Source organism: Tenrec ecaudatus, chromosome X (assembly GCF_050624435.1).
Source record: "Tenrec ecaudatus isolate mTenEca1 chromosome X, mTenEca1.hap1, whole genome shotgun sequence".
Lineage (NCBI taxonomy): Eukaryota > Metazoa > Chordata > Mammalia > Afrosoricida > Tenrecidae > Tenrec > Tenrec ecaudatus.
Window position 1 is genome coordinate 147,118,651 of NC_134548.1, and position 22,332 is coordinate 147,140,982.

The 22,332-nt window shown below is 39.2% G+C and overlaps 1 protein-coding gene across 2 annotated transcripts in view; it reads left to right on the forward strand.

Moving 5' to 3' along the window:
• The window catches only part of STK26 (serine/threonine kinase 26), a 65,171-nt gene extending 43,139 nt beyond the window's left edge, over positions 1–22,032 (forward strand). For both annotated transcript variants that reach the window (XM_075538827.1, XM_075538828.1), the window contains 9 exons: positions 7,014–7,070; positions 12,298–12,406; positions 12,490–12,647; positions 13,635–13,820; positions 14,761–14,909; positions 16,851–16,944; positions 19,057–19,119; positions 19,204–19,340; positions 20,302–22,032. In XM_075538827.1, coding sequence (XP_075394942.1) covers positions 7,014–7,070; positions 12,298–12,406; positions 12,490–12,647; positions 13,635–13,820; positions 14,761–14,909; positions 16,851–16,944; positions 19,057–19,119; positions 19,204–19,340; positions 20,302–20,326 — 978 coding nt within the window. In that variant the 3' untranslated portion in view covers positions 20,327–22,032. The remainder of the gene's footprint in view (positions 1–7,013; positions 7,071–12,297; positions 12,407–12,489; positions 12,648–13,634; positions 13,821–14,760; positions 14,910–16,850; positions 16,945–19,056; positions 19,120–19,203; positions 19,341–20,301) is intronic.
• The last annotated feature ends 300 nt before the right edge of the window (positions 22,033–22,332 follow it).

Genomic DNA, 22,332 nt, shown 5'->3' on the forward strand with positions numbered 1-22,332 from the left:
TAATTCCAGACTCACCCTAGAGCAAACTTGAACCCTTGCTATTTTTAGGCATCTGTAACAGATAAACTATTTTGGGTGACTGACTTAAAATATTAAATAAGGCCTATTTAAAATGGAGGATCCCATATTATCTTGAAAATGGATATTGAAATGATGTTTTGTTTTATTGATTGTTCATAGACTTTGTTTATTCAAAGCCAGAGAGAGCTCTCATAGAGTAGCTCTATTTAAATTTGGGTATTTCTAAGATTTCACGATTAAAAAAAAAAACAAACAAACTCAGAGCTTAGCACAGTAGTATCCCTGTATTTATCACCCAGTAGAGAATTAGTCTTTAAATACAAACATATGTTCATATTGTTCAAATCTTGATTAGAGGACATGCTCAGATTAGTCAGTGATGCAAAACTATTGTCCAAGGTGTCTTTTTAAAGGACTACACTGAATTATTCTTGTTTCCTTTATTGTATAGGTGCTGTCAAGTCAGCTCTGACAATGGAACAAAGTAATGCCGGGGTCTGCACCCCTCCCTTTATTGTTACCGTGTCTGAACGCCTTGTTGTATCTGCAGGGTTAGTTCATTTTGTGAGGGGCCATCCTCTATTTTTCTGATCACCTACTCCACCGAGCATGATGTCCTTCCTCTGGGGACTGATCTCTCCTGATCACATGTCCAAGAATGAGAGATACAGTCTCACCGTCTTTGTTTCTTTTCTTTTCTTTAAAATCATTTTAGAACTCATAGAACTCTTATCACAATCCCTACATACATCCATTGTGTCAAGCACATTTGTACATTTGTTGCCATCATCATTCTCAACACATTTCCCACTTGAGCCCTTGGTAGCAGCTCATTTTGGCCCCTCACTTCTCCCGACCCTCCCTCCATCATGAACCCGTGATAATTTATAAATTATTATTATTTATATGTCCAACGTCTCCCTTCACCCACTTTTCTGTTGCCCAACCCCCAGGGAGGAGGTCACATGTCGATTCTTGTAATCTGTTCCCCCTTTCTACCCCACCCTCCCTCCACCCTCCCAGTATCGCCACTCTCACCACTGGTCCTGAAGGGGTCATCTGCCCTGGATTCCCGTTTCTAAAGGGTCTTCCAGTTGTCCTTCTTCAAAGACCGATTTGGTCCTTTGCCACCATTAATTCTTATGCCCAAGACTCCTATTTAACAATGTTACCTCATGATGAAATTGTCAAATTTCACAGCTTGCAGATAATATTTGTAGCCTGGATTATTCTTATTTCCATTATTGTATTGTTGTTGAAACCCTATTTACAGCGAGCGAGCGAGAGAAAGAGAGAGAGCACGTGCACGTGTGCATGCAGTGAAACCCATAAGAATGGAACCTGCTTGCCTTGTTTTTCTCAGTCTCAGCTGTTTCCCACCGTTGAGAGAGTGTAGTCTTACCTTTTCCTTGGCTCTATATTAATGGGATATTTTTGAATTTTCCTTCTCTAACAAGTTTCCACCTTACACAGGTTCTGGTTTTCATAGAATTTACTGTATATAAATATCTAATTTCTATATAGATGTGTATGTTTGCGCACAGAGACAGAAATATGTTTCCATGATTTTAAGTTATTTATTATTTTATTTATATGGCTTTTCTCATAAGGCCACCAACTTATTTTCCTTTTACATTAAAGGATGTTCTGGCTATTTGGGCTTCCATTAAAAAAACACTAGTACCACATCAAATACAGCAGGGTTCTGGTAATACAGTCAGTGTCATACTATCAATAGTACTATCAGGGGATTTCATCCTTCCGTTTCAGATGACACGGGGGATTTTGTGAGCCAAATTGATTGAGTCAAATAGGATATGGGTTTTTCTCAGATTGTCGGGATACCAGATAGTATACATACCAAGACCTCACTGCAAGTTGGAGAGAAAGTTATTTCATTTGAGAGAAAATTATACATTCTCTGAAACTGTATGCAGTTGTAGGCATTTCCTTGAGCCATGCAAAAATGTACTAAGTATTCATTTTGACTGAGCTCACTGTATAACTTTATTTTTAAAAAACGAGAGTAAAAACCAGACAAACACAACTGTATAACCACACTGTTTTCCTTTCAGTTTAGCAAATTTTCTGGACAAAGTTAGCCTTTGTGAAGAATGCTAAAATAAGCAAAACCTTCCCTGATGATCTCATAATATTGGAAGAATATTTTATAAGTTTTAAATGTTATTCTAGTTCAATGTAAATCTGAAAATGAAGCACAATCCAGCAGTGAATCAAATTTGAAGCATGACAGTTTTCTTTTGCTGCTAAAAATTGCCTTAAAATTCTGGATTTTTGTTAAGGAAACATCCTTTACCCACCCCACCCCTACCCCCAAACTCCACTACCACCACCAATGTATAAAAATAAAAAGGAAAGATTTTAATAATTGAAGTAAAAAATTCTAGAATGGTTTCTACAGTTTATTGGCCTTCTCGGAAATGTGTGTGTGTGTGTGTGCACGCGCGCACTTATTTTCAATACATGGTGAATACCTTTGGAATATTCTTTTGATTTCTGAAAATTTTTTTTTTGAAATTTAGCAATAAGATTTGGAGGAAATCTACACGGGGATTTTTCTCTTTATAACGATGTTCTTTTCTCAAAATAAAAACAGCTTTAAAGTTATTACCACACACCACTAAACCACTTCACATCAGACATAATTTGGCCGACATTTATTTGGTATCTATTCTGCATAATCATCGTATTCTGCATTTTAGTTCTTGTCAGCCTGATCCCTTCCTATGCCCCAAAGTCCAAGTTAATGGGTCGGATCTCAGCCTTTCTACTTAGTTTCACATCAAGTACAATGACCCTAAAATTGGAAAGATAGCATTGGAACTAGGTTTTGAATATGATTTAGGGGTTGGGTTGTAAGGATGGAGAAAGGACAAGGCATTCCTGGTGGATTAAAACGGTTCAACTGTTTGCCAATTTAAAAATGAAACAACTTTATTGTGTGCATGACAGTTTTTAGAGTTAGTTGCTTTTCCATTGAACAATTTTTATAGAATTTGTTTCCTGACTTTGATTCCATCTCTAGATTTCCTCATTTCTATTTATCCTTCTTTCTTTCTTTTTTCCTTTTTCTCTTAGATTTTTTAATCCTTCCTCCTCCTTCTGAACTGGGTTTTAGGGCAAATGCTGCCCTTTGGGTCTCATATCACTGATTGTTCTAAAGCAGTGATTCTCAACCTGTGGCTAGTGACCTCTTTGGGGGTCGAATCACCCTTTCATGGGGGTTGCACGATTCATAAGTAGCAAAATGACAGTTATGAAGTAGCAACGAAAATCATTTGATGGTTGCGGGATTCACCACAGCATGAGGAACTGTTTGAAATGGTCGCCGCGGCGTTACGAAGGTGGAGAACTGCTGCTCTAAAGAGTGCAGTTCCTCCCTGGTCTTGGCACTCACTTTGAAGGCTTGTCTACTGTTTGTCTTAAAGTTGATCCCCAGGGGTGGGGTTCCCCTAGTCTTTATCACCTAGCAAGACTTTTTTTTTTCAAATGATGTTCTTTTCTATTCACCCACTCTCTCCAGGACCTTCTGTTATGATCCTGATGACAGTGGTTGTGCGTGCGTACCCCCTCCCCACATCTGTTCAGCCTGTATATTCATCTCGACTTAGATATCTACCCATAGATGTTTGTTTTTAGTATTTTTGCAGGCTTCTGAAGTGTGTAACACTTTTTACCTTTATTATCTTTCACACCTCTCAGTGAATTTTTTTGCTCTCCCCATGTCTTCCGTGTTCTCGGTTTTTTTTTTTTTCCTTGCAAGTGTATATAAATTTTGGGCACATTAAAAAAAAACCAACACCTTTTGATTGTGAATTAGATTGTGTGCATACCAGATCATTTTGCATTCAACAACTCAAATCACTTGCCAAGCTTCCCAATGGCTTGCCCTATAACCCCCTCTTCCTCTGCCGATCTCCCAGTTGTAGCATAGTCACTTGGCTCTTTGGGAATTGTCAGCCAGTATGTGGATATCTTCTCAGTGTTTTTAAGTATTTTAAAAGCCTAACAAACCGCTTTATTTTCTTCACTAAAGGCTCATATCAGAAATCAAAGGCAGAAGTTGTAGTGCCCGAAAAGAATAGCATCATAGTGTTTAGCGCATTTCGTTTTGTTTTGCGTGTGATTGGTGTTTTGCTTTGCTATGGACTGGGAACCAATAAGAAAAGTTCATGTGGGTCAAGCTTCCTGGAGGGCTGGCTTCAGCCCCATGTGCCTACCTAGTCTTTTTCCCCTAGTAAGCGTTGTCTCCAGAAGTGACAGTCAGAAGGAGGTAGCGAGCAAAATTGCCAGGAACCTCTGGTCCCTTACCTTTTAGAGACGTGTAGTAGTTCTGCTGAACAGCTGACTTGCGGTTGTAGATGTTAGTTGCCATCAAGTTGCCCCTGGCTCACAGCAACCCCATGCTCAACAAGATTGGACCATTGGGACCCAAAGGCGTTTCACTGACTGATTTTCACAAACAGATCACCAGGCTGGTTTTCAAAGTCCACGTTTAGACTCTCCGGGAGCCTGTTCACTCTCATAGCAACCCCCAGACCTCCGAGGGTAGTGGCTGTGCACGAGTCCCACCGGCCAGGAATCGGAGCCACGGCTCCTGAGTGGGCGGTGCGAATCCCTTGACGGAACCTCCGCTGCCCGTTTCCTCATTCATCAGAAGCCTTCTCAGACCTGGCAGTTCCGCATTGCAACTGTAGTAACTCAGTAGTATAAGCTGTTTTATAAAGTCACATTTTCAACTTTCTATGAGAATTTTTTAGTGAAGAGTAGACAGATGATAAGTTGCCCATTTGAATTTGTTCCAAAATAAAAGGACACACAATGTTTTTAACTTGGAAAACATGTGCTGTCCTTCATGCAGAACTGCAAAACAGCTAACCATGTTTTAGAATGTAAATTGCACGCAGAAGAATGGGAGTTGTTCAGAATTCAGAAACCAGTGAGGATGAAGTACTTTAAGGCTTCAAAAAGTTTTAGGAAAAACTCGTTTTCTTTTCATTCCCTTTTTCCCATAGACATGTGAAGCCTCCTAATAATGGTCCCAGGACCCCCGGTGACGTAGTGGTTCCACATTGAACTGCTGACTGCAAGGGCCACAATTCAAAAGTAGCAGCTGCTCTGCAGGAGAAAGACGAGATTTCAACTCCTGTGAAGAGTCCGTGTCTTAGAAACGACACAGCAGCCGTACGCTGTCCGACAGGGCTGCTTTGCATTGGAGTAAGCGTGATGGCGCTGAGGATTGGTTTTAGTTTTACAGCCATGCTGGTCAGGTCGGGCAGTTCTTAGGCTAGCCTCCTGAATACAGTACAGTACTTGTCAGACACAGAGTTGTGGCCCAAGGGGAAGCCGCCTCTTTGCCTCTTAAAAAAAGTTGGAAGACGTTATATTCTGAGTTTCAAATTTATAGACAGAGATTCAAGTGACTTGAAACACTTTGAGAATTCTTCCTCTCCCCCCTCCCCACCTTTGGTGGTGGGGCTTTTCCCCCTCTTCTTTCCTGCTGTATACACTGGCTCCCAAGTAGTCTCAGCTCTGGATGCCATCTTTCTTTGCTCGGGTTAGACTGCAGCAGGATATGGTGGATAGGAGGATTGCTGGAGAGAGGACTGGGGAAACACCGGTTGCTGTTGCTTTCTGTTACAGCCTTAGTGTCGTCAACGTGAAGAAAAGGGAAGGGATCATCTTGTCTTACTTGAATCGCCCACTTCCCAGCTCCTGTCCCTGGGCTGATTTTTTTCAAGCCTCAACCCTCACCTAAACTCTCTTCTTCACTGGCGCTCTACCTTGCTAAAGGTCCAGCCCCAGAGAGAAGCTCACAGGGTTTGCCTTGGACGCCTGAGAACTTCCCAGGCATTCTAGAGTTCGTAAGGCCACTGGCAGTCAGTCGCAGGAGCACGTTCTCCCACAGCGGGGGTTGTGAAGGTGAGAGATGTGTTCTTGGCATCCTAGTTAAGATTAATACTCTATGGATTCCCCCCCCCCCCAGAAATGTTTTTGTGCTATAAATCATAGTTCAGTGGTCTGATACTCTTCAGGACACACTGTAGCTACATTGGAATGACTTGCCTTCTGGAGGTCTACCCAATGAGCCTAGACATCATATCTTTGGGAAACAATTTCAAAAACCCTTTCACTGAAAAATTCACAATGGATTAGACTGCCAGTACTGTGAAAATGTTGTCCTTTCAGCCAACTCTATGGTCTCACAAAAATGCTGAGAATACAACTTGTGAAATGGTATGGGACAATATAGTTTACAGAAAACAAGGATTCCATAATTCCAGTTTTAGCTAACAAAGGTGGATGGTGATTGTGTGTGTGTGCTTGTTTTGGTATTTATACACATGTACTCCGAGTTCCATTTGCTCTTGTACAATGAATACTGCAGTTAATGCTACTTTAGTTATCCTACTAGACATTTACGTTGGAAAACTACACACCCTCCTTACTCTTTCCCGGTTATCTCAAGGGGATTGGGAACTCAATATTACTTGTAGGTTCCATGTGGTTACCAGAAATGCCCATTCATTATGACTGGTAAAAATGATAAAGTACCTTGAAACAAAGAAAGACTCCAAGCTGAAATAAGACGATCGTGTCTTTAAATGGTGAGGTCTTACGGGAAGCACCTTGAAGTGCCATTCAGAATTTCTTCATGTCTTTGTTGAGCTCCTTCTTCAGTTAGTAACTGTTTTTGTCCTTTCAACGTCACTGTGCGAGATCATTTAAAACTAGCGTAGTTTCCTGGGTTTACCAGGAGTTCAATAGCTCACTTTGGATCTGCTTCTCACATAGGCTAGATGTGAGGAGTCAAGGTGCGGAAATTGTTGTGCATTTGCTCTGGATATTAAGTAATCAATTTGAAACATTTTATAATCCATGTGTTTTGTATGTCAAACAATATTTTATATTAATGCGTGATTTGATTCAGGTTACTGACTAGTAAGTTGTTTCCTGGATCTTTCTTATAGGGGTCAAAATTATGGATAATAATGGAATACTTGGGTGGAGGTTCTGCACTGGATCTTGTAAGTATTTGAAAATAATCATACACCTGCACACACACATTCATTCAAACTTTAACTTTTAGAATGTCTTTACAGCATTGTTGTAGTGAATATGTTCAAAATCAACACTTTCTTCAGGACTGCGACTCTTACGTAGAAGCAGCTGTAGTGCATGATCAGGCATGCTGCTGGAATTCAAAGTGTGTACGAAATGCAAATGATGGCTTAAAACAAATTTCTAAATTAGGAGTAAGTGTGTAACCATGGCTTTCATGTTTACAGTTTGGTTTTGCAAGCGTATCCCTTAACAGTCTGTTTCCTCTAAGAATGAAAACGTTCGATGCAGCTAACTGTCCCCAAGTGGCACCCAAGTTCTAAGTACAGAACCAGTGGTTGTTCATGGAATCCTCTCTGTCCCACTGTAAGTCCACTGGCAGTATGACAACAGTTGTGGTTATCACAAGGACTTGACCTTGCTACTTCGATTTTAGTGGGTAGGGATCAGGGTGCAGCACGCAAGAAAAGTTCCACTCAGGGGAATGGTCACACACAAGATGCCTGTGAGAAACGCTGCCTTTCCCTCTAGGTAGTGTTAATCAATCAACATTGTTGTTTTCCCCTTTAAAATATTCCGTTGCTATGACAATATATTAACAATTTAAAAAGTGAATTACTTTAGGCAACTGGCCTTTGGGAATTTGAGGTTGTAGGGCATGCTCTAGTCATGAGAAAACCTGTAACTAAGAACCAGACGCACAAACTCCCTCATCTTGAATGTCTCATAAAATAATATATGCTCAGTTATTTTTAAGTTCTCCTACATCTTCACAATTATATGACTTAGAGTTTATTAGCATGCTCTGTCTTTGAAATTATAGAGTACACTGTTTCTAAGAAGAAAGTGCTTTAATTATTAAGTTCATCAAGTATTGCTTAAATTTGTTAAAGTGGGGATGAGGTTATCTAATTGAAAGTGATTAATTTTTTTAAAAGGTTTCAACCCTGAACTGCCAACGTTTCACATAATCCTATGAATAGAAATGACCATTGGAGGTTTACTTTCCTTTAAGGCATTTTAAAGAAACAGTAATTAAATGTGATGGAGAGTCTCATCTACTCCGAGGAATTCATCTCAGTTTTAATCTGTTTCGAGTTAGGTATTCCTTTCCAGCACCTAATCCAATCCTTGCATCCTCAAGCTTATATTTAGTTTTTCTTACTCTCTGCTGAGAGAGCACCACTGCGTTCGTTTGTATAACATTTTCATGCAGATGAAGTCAAGCTCCATTCTACTCGGAATAAAGTAAATGGGTTTATTGCTGTATGTCTTGTCACATAATCTTTTTTTTTAAATTTATTTTTTATTGAGAATGCACACAGCAAAATACACACTAATTCATCATTTTTTTTACACAGACCCTTTAGTGATATTGCTTACATCTTCAATTGTGTAACCATCCTCACCCCATTTTGCTGTCTTGTTTCTCCCCTATTAACACACACTCAAAAAAATACAAGCTCACGGCAGCTGATGATGCTGCTGCGGAGTAAGCCTCGCACTGCTACTGCAAAGCCATCAGCCTCTCCAGGGGAAAAAGACGAGGCCATCTCCTCCCATAGGGATTTTCAAAGTCCCAGAAAACCATATATAGGGTTACTATGAGTCAGAATTAACTTGATAGTAGTGGATTTGGTTTTGTCTTTGGTTTAAGTTTCCTATCTAATCTTTTGAGTTGCTTTTGTCAATTTACCCCATGTGGGCAGTTTTTATAAGCATAATTCTCTAGGCTAATTTTTGTAAGCAATTAAGCTAAACCTGGTTTTAAGATTTCAGGTGATATTTTTGGTTTAAAGTTTAAAGATTCAGGGCAATAGTTTCAGGTGTTCATCCAACTTTCATGGGTCTGGGAAGTCTGCAGTTTAGGGTCACAGGAAATTCTTATCAGCATCGCCCCGCCCCACTTTTGGTCAGGATTCTTACATGCAATCTCTGATAAAAATGTCCAGCAATGGCCGCTGGGTACCATCCAGTTCTTGGGGTCACACATTCCGTATCCATATTTTCCTCCAGTTTTCTTTCTCCCTCTGTTTTTCTAGGTGAATAGGGGCTAACTGTTTTGCCTTGGGTGGCTGCTGGCAAGCTTTACGAATCCTAGTCACTATAGAATTAAGGATTCAAATAGGAGCACTTACACATGTTATTAAAAAACCAGTTAACGGGGTTATACCATCGAACCATGACCCTAAACTTCCAAATCAAGAAACCAAATTAGGTTCTTAGTTGTATATAAACAGCCTCCAGAGCTCATCTTGTGTGTATGTGTCATTGATGTATAAATATGGCTATTTCACCTTTGCCACTTAAACTTTTTATAGGTGTACAACTTATTGACAGCAATTCAAACAATCAGCTGTGCAACCTTACCATTCATCAATATATTTACATCACTATAATCCTTTTCCCTGTTCCTTCTTCCCCTGGTTCACTATTAAAGACATTGAAATGACTACCCAATGTAGGGAGTGATGCTCAGCATCATGGGCCATCAGAGAGAGGATAAGCCAAGCCACAATGTGACACCATTGTACTGTCAATGTGACTCGGCTTGGAAAAAGAAGAAAATAACAAATGTTGATGATGATATAAAGTGATTAGAACCCTTAGCCATGACTTCTAATTTAGATCAATATTCTATAGTTTGTACCTCAAGATTGCCTTCCATTCTTGAGGGGAAAGAGCTGTGTGCTCTTTGATCTAATTTTGTATATCCCAACTCTTTCCAACAAAAATTCTCTGACTTTCATATAATAAGGTGAATGGAGTTACGCATAAACACCAAGAAAAAAACTAGCCTCAGCAGAGAGAAGGGGTAACATAGCATGTGTATTAGGGATGGGCTGGGAGTTCGAGGAGGGTCAAGAGGATCCGTGGACTCAGAAGCATACACTCTTGGAACACTCATTGCTTCACCTGAAAACCATACAAATTAAGGCTCTGGAGCTCCTCTGAGACATGGCAAGGTTTGGGGTTAGTGAAAACTGCTGAAGCACTCCAAGGTTACCCTGGAAACGGAAAGCAACCTCTCTTCCATCCCCTCTACCTTCCTTCTTGGTCCAACTCCTTATTTTTCCTCTTTCCTAACCATTACCATCTACGGAAGCATGTCTACCACAGGTTTGGGACATTCTTCTGGATCAGTGATTCTGAACTAAAAAAGAAGCAAGCACCACCACCCTGTGTCCATTTCTGTGCCATGCTCTCTCTCCTTTCATTTGCCAAGCCCAAACAGTTTGAATTGTTTGCCAGAGCCTTCAGCACCCAGTTAGCTATGATTCAGCTTTTACCAAATTGTAATGTGTCTGTAACTTAACCAGGGACCACTGAGTCTGTTGATGCACATCACGCAGCACCATCTTGAGTGGGAGTCGAGCCCCACTCCATGGTACTGGGCTTTTTCTGAAGGGCATCGTCAGACCTTTCTTCTGAACTTTCTCTTGGGTGGACTCAGTCCTCCAATCTTTTGTTGGGCAACTAGGCATCGTAACAATTTGCACCAGGTTTTGCTGACTTTTATTTAAATACATATTTTTTAAATGCTATGCTGGCTTAACAAGGTCTCTTTTAGAAGACCTCCAGAATGATGGATAATAGCCCTTGGGCAGTTTTTTTAAGCCGTTAGTACCCATCAAAGTGGATTCTGAATCATAGTGAGCCTGTATGTGTCAAGTGCTGTGCTCCCTAAGCTATGGCCCTCCTGAAAGCAGAACACCAAGCCTGTTTTCCAAGGCAGCTCTGGGTGAGTTCAAACCACCAACCTTTTCATTAGTAGTTGAGCAAGAAACCATATATACAGCTTCCCTGGTCCTGCCTGCCAACATTTTATGATCAATGATCCCAAGCACCAATCTTACATAGTATGACATTTGTACTTCAGTTATTTGGTAGCACATCAGGATTTCATTGCTAATAGTCATTAAGATAATGTGCTATTTTTGCCTTTTAGAATGACTTTAATCACAACTGTTTAAATAGAAACATTTAGGGTGGAAGTTAGTATATTTGAAAGTAAATAGATAGTGTTACCTAGGAAAGGGACCTATTGAACTACAGAAGTCTCTGGAGTATATTATATACACAGACCACAGTTAATATTAAATCGTAATGGCAAAGTATGGGTTCTATTTTAAGCTATTAAATTTCAACATGAAAGTGTCCTTTATGCAGTATAAATATGGCATTCATGTAAGATGAAATACACAAGGTGCCAAAGACCTGGGAATCCCTCCCAGCGTGCAGCAGAGTGACTATGTTTGATTTTCACCGCCTCTGCCCTCCTCCCAGCAACCAGAACCCTCCCTCGGCTCTGACTGTAAGATTCCCACCCTTTCCTGTAATAATATTGTACAGTCCAGTGTTTGTGCTTTATGAGGTACCAGAATTTTAAAATAGCCGTTTATTTTAAAGAGAGATTTTCAGATATTCCATTACAAATTCTCCTGAAACCAAATCATTGCTTTCCTTGTATTCCATTTGGAACTATTGGCTTTGGGACAGGGACAGGGAAGGAAAGAGAAATGGGTTACATTTATTTAAAAAAAAACTTATCCCTCCACAATTTGGTTTATTTTTTTTTAACAATGAAGGTCTGAATAGTGTAATTATTATGTTCCTGGCAAACCTTTTAGTTGGAGTCTCAAAAAGGCTCCACGGCTTTTCAGTATTCCTAAAACACATAAATGTTTGGAAATGTTAGCTGACTCATGATCAAGTTGGGTTGCTGCAGAAATTTTATGATCTACCTGATCTAAAAATCAGTTGAGTATAAATATTTTATAACTTTTCCACAGAAAATGCCAAACTTTAAGTATTTTCTTTCCTTTTTAACCCCACCTGGAGAAAAAAAAAAGATAATCTGTTCTTGTACTATTCAAATGTATTTGTTAAATATTTTCTGTAAATATTCTGGAACCTCAGATTTTGGAACTAGTATATAGGTATAAATTCTTGTATTAGCTTTCAAGGTTAAATTTAATTATCTAAAAACCTGTTCTGCCATTGCCTTAACATCCTTGCTCTCTTTCCTTGCCTCTGAAAGTTTTTCCTAATTTGTTTAATAAGCAGAACTACCTCACATAGACATCTTTACATGATTTTATTATTCAAAGATAATATCCACTTTGAATTTTTGTCCAAACGTTTATATACCTCTGTTTGTGTGTGTGTCCGTGTGTTCCCTCCTCCTTCAAGCTGCGAGCTGGCCCATTCGATGAGTTCCAGATTGCTACCATGCTAAAGGAAATTTTGAAAGGGCTGGACTATCTACATTCCGAAAAGAAAATTCACCGGGATATAAAAGGTATACGAAAGTCTTACTTCAACCGGCGAAAAATAAATGTATTCTGAAGAAGCTCAGTTTACTGTTCCCCTTTTCCCTCCTAGCTGCCAATGTCTTGCTCTCTGAACAAGGAGATGTTAAGCTGGCTGACTTTGGAGTTGCTGGGCAGCTGACAGATACACAAATTAAAAGAAACACCTTTGTAGGAACACCATTTTGGATGGCTCCTGAAGTTATTCAACAGTCAGCTTATGACTCAAAAGTAAGGGGTTATTACAACCAATTATTTTGTTCATAATGATAGATTTAAAATGATGGACTGTCCTGTGTAATAAACTGCCTTGGTTTTCATTTCTTTGCAAGTGTAGAAGCTAAAGTCATACCAGATTGTCCTGTTTAAATGCCCTTGATATGCATATAACATGTGAACTTCAACAGCTTTTGATCCCACGTGGAATACTATCCAGGAAATCTTTACTATAACACGCTACAGTGCCTCTCCAATCTCATCTTTTTAAAAAAATCATTTTATTGGGGGCTCGTACAACTTTTATCACAATCCATCCATCTATTGTGTCAGCACATTTGTATATATGCTGCCCTCATCATTCTCAAAATAATTTTCTCTCTACCTGAGCCCTTGGTATCAGCTCCTCATTGTTTGCCCTCCCTCATGAACCCTTGATAATGTTATTATTTTGTCATATCTTACACTGTCCAACTTCTCCCACTATTGCTTCAGCCACAGTGACGTTGTTGCTGTTCCTGAAGCATCGCAAGTACCCTCTGGCCTCACGTCCTTTGCATTTTGCCTTTCCTCTGTTTGAAATAACTTTCTTCCCAGTCAGGTCTCTGGAAAGGTTGAGGGTTGTCTATGGAGAAGAGCCCTTTCCACTCTCCTGTATACATTTACTTGCCCTTCTATCCAGCATTCATTATTCTCATGCCCTGTTTTGTTAGTTTGCTCACATCACACGCCTGTTATTAGATTATCTCTTTCCACTACGTTCTTCTTGCGAGCAGGGATTATTGTCTGTCTTGTTCACAACCTGAGAAACTCTGCTGCCCAGAATGCTGCCTACTACATAATAAGGAATTCAAGAAACCCTTTCCTTTTCAAGAACACTCTAGTAGGATTTGTTAGCACATTTCTTGACACTCGCTAATACTGCACGACCATTCTGTTCTACAGGCTCATGTGTCCGTATGTTGGGATGGAGTGATGTTTCTTTCCTTTCTGTCACCTTAGGCTGATATTTGGTCCTTGGGCATCACGGCCATTGAACTAGCCAAGGGAGAGCCACCAAACTCTGATATGCATCCGATGAGAGTCCTGTTTCTTATTCCAAAAAATAATCCTCCAACTCTCATTGGAGACTTTACTAAGTCCTTTAAGGAGTTTGTTGATGCCTGCCTGAACAAAGATCCATCATTTGTGAGTACCTATTGCTATTACTACTGTGGATTCTATGGTTTGTGGGGAGGACAGTGCACGTGAAACTTGTCTAGGACCCAGAAGGAACCCGGTATTGTTCATTTCATTCAGTTCTGAACTTGACTTGTCGTTCATTTTCTTTTCCCGTGCTGTCTTCTTCTTGGCCTCTACCTTCCTCCTCATCTTATTGATCACTTCTATTGCAAAGGAAAAACAGTTTGAGAAATAAAGTTTTCCTTAGGTTATTTCCATGTTTAAAGTATATGTATAAAAAGCCCAAAATTATTTTCTTTCCTCTCTTTTCAGTTTTTATGAAAAGTTAATGCTTCTTCAATTATTTTGATTCAATGGTTAGAAACTATGAAATAAAGTTGTAGGATTTTTCTGAAGCCTAATGATAAATTTGAGTTCAATTATTTCACTTAAAAACATAAACTGCCTCTATGGCTTCTAGAAACTAGAACTATACAAGGATTATCTAACCTCATGCTCATTCTTTTATTAGTAAAACACTAGGAGGGGGGGCTAGCTATCTGCCAGTGTGTACAATAACATAGTTATAGCCTTCCTAGTTTTTAATCAGTTTTCCAGTATACAGTAAATATAATAAACAGAAAGCATTGTTCTGAAAAGTTTATGTTGTTTACCTTATTTTATGAATCCTGACATATGTTTCTCTGCTTTTGAAAAGGCTTGTCTTCTTGTTTGTTGGTAGAAAGGCCATTTCTTGCCACTTGGGCTTAACATTATTGGTACCAAAGTAGTGGATTTAATTGGGTTGTTTTGAGCCATTTCAAATATAGAATGAACTATTCTACTATAGCATTTTTGTTGTCCTCATGATTACGCTCTTGAGCATAATATGAACGACTTCTTACTGTCCCTTGCTAATCATCAAGAGCCTGGAAACATTCCTATAATCCTCTTACCACCTCCTTAGCGTCCCACAGCTAAAGAACTTCTGAAACACAAATTCATTGTGAAAAATTCAAAGAAGACTTCTTATTTGACTGAGCTGATCGATCGTTTTAAGAGATGGAAGGCAGAAGGACACAGTGATGATGAATCGGATTCCGAAGGCTCAGATTCGTATGTACAAATTATGTTTTTTATATAGATAGCACATGTTAATGTTGTAAACCTTTAATTATTAGCCAGTGTATTTGCAGGAATATAAAATAGCAATTATCAACCACAAAGTTCTTCTAAAATCACACTTTGGTGAAATACCATGAATTTGCAAAGTCTATCTTGGAAATGACTAGCTCAAGTGTTCGATGGTTTTGGTGTAACCCCTTGTGGATATTTATATATATTACAAAATTTGGGAACAAGCGTTAACAATTTATTTTAGCTTGATCCAAGTGATCCTGGGCAATCCTTTCCAATGGATTGGTGACCCCTTGCACAATTCCTTTGGAGAACTGACCTCTAGGCCATGTGCCAAGCCGTCCCCAGACTAGTGCATTACCATATCCGTTTCTATTTGATTGCTGCTCAGTGAGAACATCCTTTGCAGAAATGCAGCACACATGAGGGATGTAGCTGCTCAGCTCCTATCTTAGACTGAGAACGTTTCTAGTTGACACCAGCACATATGCCTGTACTGGCTGAATTGCCACAAAAGCAACAGCAAAATATTTCGATGGCATTCTCAGATTCCTGCCTCGATAAGAAATTGGCCTACCACAGATAAACCCCTCAAGAACAGTAATGGGAGTAGCGATACCATGAGGGTAGAGAGAAGGTGGGGGAGAAAGGGGGAACTGATCACAAATAGCGACATATAACGCCCCCCCCATCCCACAAGGGGGACAAACAACAGAAATGTGGGTGAAGGGAGACTGCAGATGGTGTAAGATATGAAAATAATTTATCAAGGGTTCCCAGGAGTGTGAGGGGGGGAGGAAAAAAGAGGTGCTAATACCAAGGGCTCAATGAGAACAAAAATATTTTGGAAATGATGGCAATTTATGTACAAGTGTGCTTGATAAAATGGATGTATGGATTGTTATCGGAGCTATAAGAGCCCCCAACAAAATGATTTTTTAAAAATAGAAAAATTATCCTACCTAAAATATTTGAGGGTGGGAATATAAAAAGAAATCTGTGTAACAATATTCATCACAGAACTATTTCTAAGAGTCAAAATGTAGAAACACAGAAATGTCTATCAACTGATGAATGGATAGACAAAATGTGTGTGTATGTATATGTTATAGATGTGTGTGTTTTGAACAGTGTATTCAGCCAGAAAGATACCTGCAGGCTTGATGTATGCTACAGCATGGAGGAACCTGGTCTCACTTATAAAAAAATAGGCAAATCTGTACAAATGGAAGTGTATTCGTGGGAGTAAGAAGGAAGGAGGAGAGGGTGAGGTTCCTATGGAGGGGACAGAGTTAAGGGGCACAGAGTTGTTGTTGATGGTGGTAACCAAGTTGGGAAAGGATAGTTACAATGGTTGCAAACTTGAAAATGTGATTAATGCGGCGGAATCATACGCAGAAACATTTTAAACTGGTAAATGTTTCGTTGCATATAATTATTCCCTAATAAATCAATAAACTCTGCAGATTTTTATGAGAATGTTATGATGCCTTATCCAAGTAATGGCTGACTTTGTGGCATGGTAGCCACACACAGAGCTATAAAGAATATCATAAGCCCCACTGCATGGGGATCCTGATTCAATCAGTGGGGACAGGGAAGAGTAGCAGACATCTATCCCTGGCGGGTTAAAAGGTTCATGGGAAAATGGAATTAAAAGATGAGCTGTTTCCACAGACATCTTGAAGCCCGCCCCCCCCCTGTATTTTGTACACTTAGGGAGTTAAGAGCTACTGTCTTCACTAAAGGCACTGTCTACTTGAAACTGAGATGTCACCACATCTTATTATGCTATGATTTCAAACAAACAAAATTGGGACAGTTACTTCTTCAGCTTCTGGCTGCAGTGGTTTGGAGTTTTCATCCAGCTGAATTTTTTTAGCAACTTCTCCAGATGATAACTTTAGGCCATCTCTTTAGGGAATCCAGTAACAGAGAAAACCATACTCACCCTGAATGGAGCTTTACCACAGTGCGGAAGAAGCCGGAACCAAAGAAACTACAGAATGGGGCGGTATGTTTTTGAAGATGCCCACAGTCTCTTTAGAGACTTTTTCAAAGAGCGTAGCAAGATGGCCCAAAATTGTTAACACTGAGTATTGTTAAATGCTCACCCGCCTAATTGTTGTAAATTGTATCATTCCCAGCATTGGAAACAAAAAACTAAACTCACTAAGATAGAGTCAAATGCTGACCCATAGCTGACCCTATAAGACAGGGTAGAACTACCTTTGTGGGTTTCTGGGGTTATGACCATGCAGGAGTAGAAATCCCTGTCTTGTTATTCCACATGTCCAATGCTACTAACACCTAGGTTATATGTGCTCAATTTCATTGTTGATGATTTTCAATTTTCTGCGATTCATACTTTTTTCATTCCCAGTTCTGATTATTAATGGATTTTTGTGGCTGTTTCTTCCTGTTGTGCACCATGACTCATCAGCGAATGATGATGCCAAAGGCGTTACCCCCACAGGCTTTACTTCACGTGTGCCAGCATGGTGTACTCTACTTTGCGAAGGCAGCTCTTCTGCAGTCAAATTTGAGCTCTTCTGCAGTCATATTTGAGTACTTTCTCACCTAAAGGGCTCATCTCCTGGCCCTATCATCTCCGACAATGTTCTGCTTCTATTCATTAGGCCTTCAGTATCGGAAAAATGTTTGGAGCTATCTATAAGGTTTTCCGTAGCTAATTCCTCCAAAATTGACTTTCTATTCATTCTTCAGAACCTGTTCTTAGTCTGGCAGCTCTGCTGAAATCGGTTCACCTTGAGTGGTGACCCTTCTAGCATTACAAATGCCAGTAACATAACTTCCAGCATCACAGCAACACAGTATGACAAACTGACAGTCTACGTAGAGATCCATAAACCCAGTGGAGTTCCAGATATCCACTGTAATCATTAAGCATTAATGGGTCAGTTGTAAAATGCTTTTCATCCACCAGTGGGACTGGCCAGTACACCCCATGCACTGCCTCCATTGGTCTGGCTGTGGAAGCCTAAATGTTGCTAGATGCTGAATAGATTTCAAGGACGTCTCCAGCCTGCGATGGCCTGGACCAGTGGCTCTCAAACTTCCCAAAGCTGTGACCCTTTCATACAGTTCCTCATGCGGTGGGGACCCCCCCAACCATCAAATTGTTGCCGTTGCTACTTCATCATTGTCATTTTGCTACTGCTGTGAATTGGGCAACCTCTGTGAAAGGGTTGTTTGACCCCCACAGGTTGAGAAGCACTGGCTTAGAAAGAAAGGTTTGACCACCTACTTTGAAAGATCAGCCCATGAGAATTCTATGGATAGCAGCAACTCATTCCACACCTGATCATGGGGATGATAAAGGACTAGACAGCATTTTTTTCTCCTGTGCATAGACTCACCATAATTTGGTGGCAGCTAATGACAAGAGCATTGTAATCTTAGAAGTTAGAGCTTATGGTCACTGTGTTAGGCAGGGTTCTCGAGAAACAAAACCCAGACACTTATGATTTGATAGATGATACATAGATGATAGACAGCCTAATACAACATAAGAAATAAACAGAGCTGTACAAATGGCTCATTTCAACTTACGGGGCTTCCTGGATGCAAGTCAAGGAAGCAGACAGTTCAGTCTTTTGTGGAGCAATACAGGAAGTCCAACCACGGGCAGCAAAACAGCAGGGCAGGTCACCAACAGTCAGCCAGATGACAGGGTCCGACAGTCCCCAGCTCAAGTGATGAATACACCAGCAGTGTGGCTAAGCAAGTTTTGAAGGAACCTCAAAACTACAGCGACACGGTCCATGGGTTGGGTGTCCCACAGGCAGTGTAGCTCACAAGTTGAGGCAGTGAACTAGCTAAGGTAGCCACACAGATCCAATCATCAGAGAGCGAGAGACAGAAAGGTGAAGCTCGCTGAGCCATTTATCTCTGCTTTTCAATTAAACTGCAACCTTATAAACCCCACATGTGTTTATTGGCTACCTGTCAGATACTTATGGAAGAATCATTGGAACATGTATTATATCAGTTAGTTTGGAGAGAATGGAGGGTCTTAAAATAGTGCACATCTGATATAAAATTTTAAAAAACCATAAATGTCATTTTTTCCCCAACCTGTATGATCTGTATTATTTATTCAAAGGAGCAAGATTTTGTGCAAACTCTGAGTTGTTTGTCTATGATAATCACACCTGCATTTGCTGAGGTGAGTGCAAGTTCATTAACTTTGGACATCTGTACTAAGTTGTAGAGTATTTTTAATTTTATAGTTATTGATTTTTTTTCTTAGCTTAAACAGCAGGATGAAAACAATGCTAGCAGAAATCAGGCAATTGAAGAACTTGAGAAAAGTATTGCTGTGGCTGAAGCTGCCTGTCCTGGCATCACAGATAAAATGGTGAAGAAATTAATTGAAAAATTTCAAAAGTAAGCATAAAATGTCATTTAAAATGTTTTCTTGACCTTTTCCGTTGGGTGCTCATTTATGATATTGTTGCCTTGATTCAGTTTAACAGAGTCACAGTTTAATAGTAGTAGACTTGAAAACGGTTTGGTTGGTTGGTCATCTTAAATATTAATTTATGAAATTGTCATCTTTAGTCATGGAAGGAAGTATTCACTGAATGAGAAGGGCTGCTTGTTAACTTTCCCAGCTTGTTGATAATACAGATAAAAGGTGATTGAGCGGTTTCTTATTTGAACCTCATCATTTGAAGACATACCACTGTTTACATCGTTTGCAGGGAATCCCAAATTTGACCCTCATATGAAAAGTGAAGGAAGGGATTTTAGCTGGAGGAACCCATTGCAGACTGTAGAAGGGCTTTCTGTTTGAATTTTGTTCCCATATTGTCTCTTGGAAATACTAGTTTTGTGCTCATGTTTTACAAGTCCTTAATGTTTAATTTCTTAAATTATGCTTAACAAAACTTGTAGATTCATACATGCACATATAGACAACTCCTTAGTTCACGTTAAGCTTAATAAAGTGATAAGTGCATTTTAAAATTTCTTTAGATTTGGGATGCCTCTAGGATGATGTTTGAAGCGAGCTTTATAACATGTGAAAACGCACCCGCCCTCATAGATCCTTTGGATCAACCCTTTAGATCCTCATAAATTAAAGCCCCTCTGCAAATCCCTTAGATTGGAGTGGAAAAATACTCCTCTGTTTCCTGATTGCAAACAAGTCATTTGCAGCTACCAAGTCAGACTCAGAAGAAAGTCTTTTGAAACTTGTTCGTATCTTAACATCTACCTAGCGAGAGTCAATATACAAATAATTATCTAGCTGGTTGCATCACTTCTTTCTCTGCAGAATTCATACAAATGAGCACGATCAACATGCATACTATTACACTGATTCTTTTAAAACTTTCGTTTATAGGTGCGCAGCCAATGAATCGCCCTAAGAAACATCTTATGATTGACTTGTGTTTCATATGGGCCCAGAGAAACCAACCAAAGCGACTTCAAACTTAATAGTGCTTAATTTGAGCTCCATGTGCCTTTTGGATCTTTGCAACATTTTGACGATTGAAATTTTAGAAGAACCTATTCAGCTATTTTGTGATGGTGTTTATTATTTTGTATGTTAAAAAGTGTATTTTGTAAGGAGTAACTGAATTCTAGAGTTACATCCGTATTCTAGTAAATGTTGAGATACAGGTTTGCTTTTAGGTAGAGGTATTACTTAAGTTGCTAGGATAGGATGAATACCTTCCATCTTTAGATAAATGTGCGCTCATGAGACATTCAGGTCTCTCAGAGTCGTCCCAAATTCAACGTTTGTAAGTCACCAAACACGAGAGGCTTTTCCTTTCTCAGGAAATCGTATTCTAAACAGGAGTATTGGTGGGGAGGTTGAAGTGACACATATCTTCATCCAGATGGTTTTAGTTAGCCCTCAGAAATTAAAGCTGGAAAAGTATTGATTCTTCTACCAAGCTGGTTGAATATTCCAGGCAGCTCACTGATGGTCACATTTGAGAGCCCTGTGTTTGAGACTTTTGCTGGCAACATGTAGCAATACAGGTACCTCTTGGTACGCAGTATTTACCTCCCCTTTTAGAAGAGGCAATTAACTCTTATTTAACATAGTTGGAAACTTAAAGCAATACCATTTATCCCAGGCGGGGTATTTGGTTATTCTGCACAAAAAAGTCTGGTGTGGGTTTTTTGTTTTGTTTTTGTTTTATCCAACAAAAATTTCATATACTTTAATTTGGTGAATTTTAAAAAGCTGATATAAATATAACTTACACCAGCATATGTTTTTCTCATTGTAATAAATTGTTTTATGTACTATTTATGTTTTTGTGCCTCATACTTAACAATGAATTAGCATCATTTCTTCCTTTTTGAAGGGTATTTAAGTGAGTATTTTCTAGTTCATAAGAAAGTCATAGTAAGTATGGGATGGTTTCTTTCTATTCAAACATAAGTTAGACTGTACAGTTAATTTTCATTGATATTTATGGTACTGTTAAGCGGGTAATAGTTTTTTTATATCCAGTATATATAGTATGCCTAAGTTGTGAACTGGGCCTACATTTCAATAGTTGTAGAAGTATTATTGATATTATTTTGAATAGCTAATATTTTAAATATCTGGATCTGCACAATTGTGTTCTACAGTCTTTTTTAAAATCAGAATCCAGTGCCATGTGTTAGAATGAAGATATCCTTCAAGTTAAGACAATTTTCTGCCTAAGTGGCCATTACACCCTCTTTTCCTTAAGATAATACAATTATTATTTGACAAAGATGTTGTGGTGCAACATGCCAAAAATTATTTTCATTTGTGCCTATATACTGTAACTCCTTTTGAACACATTGTATTTTGAAAATAAAATTTTCATTAAAATTGTTCACCTGCTATGTAACTGAAACTCGATTACGACTTGTAATTGGTAGAGATCTGGAAATAATTTTGCAACTCATTTCATGGATTGAATATTTTTGTAAAAGTAAAAGCAATGTATATAAGTCTATTTGGACTTTAAGACACAACTTTAAGACATCATGGGCAAATTGTATGACTTTTTGTTACTATAGTTATTAGGCCTGTAAACCGTTTGTAGGTACAGCATTTTCCAGTATTTTGGGAGCTTTAAAAATAAATATTTAGATTTCATGGTTCTCAGTGCTTGCTTTCTTGGGATAGTGGTAATTTCATTGTTTCACATTTTTCCCCTTTGCCCTTTTTAATTTGCTGTTGGAACATTATTTCATTTATTGGTGACACTTTTTAAATTAGAAGATAACCTTCACAATGTATTAAGTATTGTTTAGAACTGAAGTGAACATTTGCCCCAGTTTTGGCCTCCTATCCTGGCAAAATTAGTAGCAGAGTTCCATTTCATGAGTCCCTCTGTCAGCTGTCGTTTGAGTAGGATGCATGTGCAGATGTGAGCCC